We start from the raw sequence: 6,775 nt of genomic DNA, 5'->3' as shown, positions 1-6,775 counted from the left end.
GGGGAGAGAGGGGGGGCGTAATGTTGTAACAAATAATATTTCTATTAAATAGGCTTTACTTTGCATTTTAATTAACGTGGGATTATTTTTTGTATTTAGAAATAATAGTAAGAACTTTTTCTTTTTTCTTTTTTTTTGTCCAATATTTGTGGCACTGGCGTGGCGCCCCCTGATGGACGGCGCCCTTAGCATTTGCCTATACGGCCTATGCCACGGGCCGGCCCTGGGGGCGAGGGTCACCACTTTGTCAACAAATGTGTGAGCAAATAGTTGAACAGTTTAAGAAAAACCTTTCTCAACCAAGGAATTTAGGGATTTCACCATCTACGGTCCGTAATATCATCAAAGGGTTCAGAGAATCTGGAGAAATCACTGCACGTAAGCAGCTAAGCCCGTGACCTTCCATCCCTCAGGCTGTACTGCATCAACAAGCGACATCAGTGTGTAAAGGATATCACCACATGGGCTCAGGAACACTTCAGAAACCTACTGTCACTAAATACATTCGGTCGCTACATCTGTAAGTGCAAGTTAAAACTCTCCTATGCAAGGCGAAAACCGTTTATCAACAACACCCGGGAACGCCGTCGGCTTCATTGGGCCTGAGCTCATCTAAGATGGACTGATACAAAGTGGAAAAGTGTTCTGTGGTCTGACGAGTCCACATTTCAAAATTTTTTTGGAAACTGTTGACGTCGTGTCCTCCGGACCAAAGAGGAAAAGAACCATCCGGATTGTTCTAGGCGCAAAGTGTAAAAGGCAGCATGTGTGATGGTATGGGGGTGTATTAGTGGCCAAGACATGGGTAACTTACACATCGGTGAAGGCGCCATTAATGCTGAAAGGTACATTCAGGTTTTGGAGCAACATATGTTGCCATCCAAGCAACGTTACCATGGACGCCCCTGCTTATTTCAGCATTAATGGCGCTGAAATAGGCGCCATTAATGCCCTAACCCTAACCCTAACCCTAACCCTAACCCTAACCCTAACCCTAACCCTAACCCTAACCCTAACCCTAACCCTAACCCTAACCCTGGGAACAGGTGGGTGCCATGGTTGGGTATAAAAGTAGATTCCATGAAATGCTCAGTCACTCACAAACAAGGACGGGGCGAGGGTCACCACTTTGTCAACAAATGTGTGAGCAAATAGTTGAACAGTTTAAGAACCAAGGAATTTAGGGATTTCACCATCTACGGTCCGTAATATCATCAAAGGGTTCAGAGAATCTGGAGAAATCACTGCACGTAAGCAGCTAAGCCCGTGACCTTCCATCCCTCAGGCTGTACTGCATCAACAAGCGACATCAGTGTGTAAAGGATATCACCACATGGGCTCAGGAACACTTCAGAAACCTACTGTCACTAAATACATTCGGTCGCTACATCTGTAAGTGCAAGTTAAAACTCTCCTATGCAAGGCGAAAACCGTTTATCAACAACACCCGGAAACGCCGTCGGCTTCATTGGGCCTGAGCTCATCTAAGATGGACTGATACAAAGTGGAAAAGTGTTCTGTGGTCTGACGAGTCCACATTTCAAAATTTTTTTGGAAACTGTGGACGTCGTGTCCTCCGGACCAAAGAGGAAAAGAACCATCCGGATTGTTATAGGCGCAAAGTGTAAAAGGCAGCATGTGTGATGGTATGGGGGTGTATTAGTGCCCAAGACATGGGTAACTTACACATCGGTGAAGGCGCCATTAATGCTGAAAGGTACATACAGGTTTTGGAGCAACATATGTTGCCATCCAAGCAACGTTACCATGGACGCCCCTGCTTATTTCAGCAAGACAATGCCAAGCCATGTGTTACATCAACGTGGCTTCATAGTAAAAGAGTGCGGGTACTAGACTGGCCTGCGTGTAGTCCAGACTTGTCTCCCATTGAAAATGTGTGGTGCAATATGAAGCCTAAAATAGCACACCTGTTGAACAACTTAAGCTGTACATCAAGCAAGAATGGGAAAGAATTCCACCTGAGAAGCTTCAAAAATGTGTTTCCTCAATTCCCAATCGTTTACTGAGTGTTGTTAAAAGGAAAGGCCATGTAACACAGTGGTGAACATGCCCTTTCCCAACTACTTTGGCACGTGTTGCAGCCATGAAATTCTAAGTTAATTATTATTTGCAAAAAAAAAATAAAGTTTATGAGTTTGAACATCAAATATGTTGTCTTTGTAGCATATTCAACTGAATATGGGTTGAAAAGGATTTGCAAATCATTGTATTCCGTTTATATTTACATCTAACACAATTTCCCAACTCATATGGAAACGGGGTTTGTATTATTAGTATTATATGTGATTGACACACACTATCAACACTCTATGCGCACTTTTCATGTATAATAATAAGTGCTCATTAACCTTTAGGTATGCATACAGGCTATTATTTTTCAAAGAAATTCACCACATGGCGGCGCTGTTGTTAAAACAGCAAAGTTTGAGAAAACAAGGAAAAGTTTGTCCTCAATAAATCGGATTGACGAAAGGGACAAGCCGTAGGAAATGGATGTATGGACTTGAAACTACTCATACAGCCAAATGCACTCTACCTGTGGTAGTCATATACACAACTATAAAGTCAAGGCTTTCACCGTGATTATAATCAATGAAAATAATAAAGGTAATGTCTATAATCAGGGGTGCCCATCAAGTCGATCGTGAGCTAGGTGGAGGGTGGGTCAGTCCATGGTGGAGGATTTTATAAACCTTTTCTTATAAACATTTACAAACAATCGAGAAATAATAATAGAATGCAATATATATATATATATATATATATATATATATACAGGTAAAAGCCAGTAAATTAGAATATTTTGAAAAACTTGATTTATTTCAGTAATTGCATTGAAAAGGTGTAACTTGTACATTATATTTATTCATTGCACACAGACTGATGCATTCAAATGTTTATTTCATTTAATTTTGATGATTTGAAGTGGCAACAAATGAAAATCCAAAATTCCGTGTGTCACAAAATTAGAATATTACTTAAGGCTAATACAAAAAAGGGATTTTTAGAAATGTTGGCCAACTGAAAAGTATGAAAATGAAAAATATGAGCATGTACAATACTCAATACTTGGTTGGAGCTCCTTTTGCCTCAATTACTGCGTTAATGCGGCGTGGCATGGAGTCGATGAGTTTCTGGCACTGCTCAGGTGTTATGAGAGCCCAGGTTGCTCTGATAGTGGCCTTCAACTCTTCTGCGTTTTTGGGTCTGGCATTCTGCATCTTTCTTTTCACAATACCCCACAGATTTTCTATGGGGCTAAGGTCAGGGGAGTTGGCGGGCCAATTTAGAACAGAAATACCATGGTCCGTAAACCAGGCACGGGTAGATTTTGCGCTGTGTGCAGGCGCCAAGTCCTGTTGGAACTTGAAATCTCCATCTCCATAGAGCAGGTCAGCAGCAGGAAGCATGAAGTGCTCTAAAACTTGCTGGTAGACGGCTGCGTTGACCCTGGATCTCAGGAAACAGAGTGGACCGACACCAGCAGATGACATGGCACCCCAAACCATCACTGATGGTGGAAACTTTACACTAGACTTCAGGCAACGTGGATCCTGTGCCTCTCCTGTCTTCCTCCAGACTCTGGGACCTCGATTTCCAAAGGAAATGCAAAATTTGCATGGTTGGGTGATGGTTTGGGGTGCCATGTCATCTGTTGGTGTCGGTCCACTCTGTTTTCTGAGATCCAGGGTCAACACAGCCGTCTACCAGCAAGTTTTAGAGCACTTCATGCTTCCTGCTGCTGACCTGCTCTATGGAGATGGAGATTTCAAGTTCCAACAGGACTTGGCGCCTGCACACAGCGCAAAATCTACCCGTGCCTGGTTTACGGACCATGGCATTTCTGTTCTAAATTGGCCCGCCAACTCCCCTGACCTTAGCCCCATAGAAAATCTGTGGGGTATTGTGAAAAGGAAGATGCAGAATGCCAGACCCAAAAACGCAGAAGAGTTGAAGGCCACTATCAGAGCAACCTGGGCTCTCATAACACCTGAGCAGTGCCAGAAACTCATCGACTCCATGCCACGCCGCATTAACGCAGTAATTGAGGCAAAAGGAGCTCCAACCAAGTATTGAGTATTGTACATGCTCATATTTTTCATTTTCATACTTTTCAGTTGGCCAACATTTCTAAAAATCCCTTTTTTGTATTAGCCTTAAGTAATATTCTAATTTTGTGACACACGGAATTTTGGATTTTCATTTGTTGCCACTTCAAATCATCAAAATTAAATGAAATAAACATTTGAATGCATCAGTCTGTGTGCAATGAATAAATATAATGTACAAGTTACACCTTTTGAATGCAATTACTGAAATAAATCAAGTTTTTCAAAATATTCTAATTTACTGGCTTTTACCTGTACTTGCTGACAGAGCATCAAGAGAAGAAATGGAAGAAGTACAACTTAAATTCGGATATATGTAAATATCTGCCTCCGACAATATATATATAAAAAACAAAGTATATATATAATATAACAAAGTGCAAAGCCATAGGCTCACACAAGTTCAGTAAATAATTTAGATTTGGAACACAGCATCATCGTTTTCACAGCTTTTTGGTTGTTGGAGGTAAAAAATGTTTTAAAGTAGAGTTATAATTATTTCTTAAAGGCACAAACAACAGGTCGGGTATTGAGAAACTTAACATTTATTAATTTGCCATGAATTGATTAACGTAGACCCCGACTTAAACAAGTGTGAAAAACTTATTGGGGTGTTACCATTTAGTGGTCAATTGTACGCAATATGTACTGTACTGTGCAATCTACTAATACAAGTTTCACAATTGACTTGTCATAAATGGGCGAATGTCACGTTGTCCACGTCACGGCAGTGCCGCGTTTCAACTCCAGAGGACGCGCCCGTCCGCAAATGGCGGCGCTTCTCGACCGGAAGCAGGAAGTGCCGCACGAGCCGTGTTTCTTCCGGCGCTGACTTGACGCTAGCTTAGCAGGAGGCTAAAGCTAACGGCGTGAAAAGAGGAGTGAGCGTCGAGCAGAGAAGACACAAACACACCGCGACAATCCCCACTCGAACATGGGGAAAGGCGGAGGTTCCTTTGAGAGACTCCTGGGTAAGTTGTGAACGTCATTAGTCAAGTTAGAAGTGTCCCAGGGTATTGTTTAGACGCGACACTCAGGCCTGCTAACTACACTTAGCTCAATAATCACTATATAAACAACTACATTTCATGTTATTTTCTTCATAATCTCACACACATTTGCTTCGTTTGTGCAAACTCTGGCTTGCTGTTGGTCAATGTAATATTAGCCAGGAATGATGCCGTTATAGTCTAACGTTTTGTCAAATGATCCCACGTCAAAACAACAAGAAGGAAAAGACGTGCCTTTTATTCTTTACTGGACTTTAAACAACACCTTGAATATAGTTAACTATTGTACTGACGGCAAACAATAATGTTACAAAAAAGATCAGTTACAGGGGTCGGCAACCCAAAATGTTGAAAGAGCCATATTAGACCAAAAATAAAAAAAATAAAAATTAAAGCTGTAAGCAGCGATGGACGGGACCAACTTTGACGGCACATAAAATCCAAACCGGAGCAGTAATTAAAACTCTTTGGTCAACTTTTAATCAGAAGGGTTCAATCTCTCTCCTGTGCTAGTTTGAAGCCGACACGACAAACGTCAGAGGAGATAATGTTTGAAAAAAGGTGACCGGTTTTTACAAAACTTGTTTTGAAGGGGGAATTGCAAACTTCCCGTTGATTTTTGCTGGGGGTTGTCAGTGTATGAAATGTAGGTCTAAGTGAGACCTATGTAGAGGTTTTTGTTTAAGGGACGGCGTGGCGCAGTGGAAGAATGGCCGTGCGCGACCCGAGGGTCCCTGGTTCAATCCCCACCTAGTACCAACCTCGTCATGTCCGTTGTGTCCTGAGCAAGACACTTCACCCTTGCTCCTGATGGGTGCTGGTTAATAATAATAATAACTGGAATTTATATAGCGCTTTTCTAAGTACCCAAAGTCGCTTTACATGTGGAACCCATCATTCATTCGCACCTGGTGGTGGTAAGCTAGTTTCATAGCCACAGCTGCCCTGGGGTAGACTGACAGAAGCGTGGCTGCAATTTGCGCCAACGGCCCCTCCGACCACCACCTATCATTCATCATTCAATTCACCGGTGTGAGTGGCACCGGGGGCAAAGGGTGAAGTGTCCCGCCCAAGGACACAACGGCAGCGATTTTTGGATGGTAAGAGGCGGGGAGCGAACCTGCAACCCTCAGGTTTCTGGCACGGTTGCTCTACCCATGCCGCCCCAAAGGTTAGCGCCTTGCATGGCAGCTCCCTCCATCAGTGTGTGAATGTGTGTGTGAATGGGTAAATGTGGAAGTAGTGCCTTGAAGGTAGAAAAGTGCTATACAAGTACAACCCATTTATCATTTATTTAATGTCTCTACGACATTCCTACTGGAAGTTACAGGCAGTTTTGTCTGAGTTTTCTTCCTAGGAGCAGTTGTGTCTGTATTTTTTATTAGATCACAATTTTTGCCAGTCCTGATGTGTGTGTCCAGTTTGGTGAGTTTTGAAGCATGTTAAGGGGGTCAAATTACAGCTCAAAGAGGCGGCGGCATAATAATAATAAAATCTTACAAATACAATAGGGTCCTCTGTCCCAAAGGGACATTGCGGTCCCTAAAAATCTGTCTGGAGCCGCAAAAAATGAAAAGCCTTATATGAGTCTTATAAAGAAGACAACACATGCTGTAAGTGTCTGTACGGTATTAG

General features: G+C 42.5%; 1 protein-coding gene across 3 annotated transcripts in view; it reads left to right on the top strand.

Annotated features, from left to right (window-relative positions):
- Positions 1 to 4,873: 4,873 nt before the first annotated feature.
- LOC133615673 (hepatocyte growth factor-regulated tyrosine kinase substrate-like) overlaps positions 4,874 to 6,775 on the top strand; it is a 35,869-nt gene continuing 33,967 nt past the window's right edge. For all 3 annotated transcript variants that reach the window (XM_061974433.2, XM_061974434.2, XM_061974432.2), the window contains exon 1: positions 4,874 to 5,101. In XM_061974433.2, coding sequence (XP_061830417.2) covers positions 5,065 to 5,101 — 37 coding nt within the window. In that variant the 5' untranslated portion in view covers positions 4,874 to 5,064. The remainder of the gene's footprint in view (positions 5,102 to 6,775) is intronic.

Source organism: Nerophis lumbriciformis, linkage group LG22 (genome assembly GCF_033978685.3).
Source record: "Nerophis lumbriciformis linkage group LG22, RoL_Nlum_v2.1, whole genome shotgun sequence".
NCBI classification, from domain to species: domain Eukaryota; kingdom Metazoa; phylum Chordata; class Actinopteri; order Syngnathiformes; family Syngnathidae; genus Nerophis; species Nerophis lumbriciformis.
This window is presented reverse-complemented; position numbering and strand designations above follow the sequence as displayed.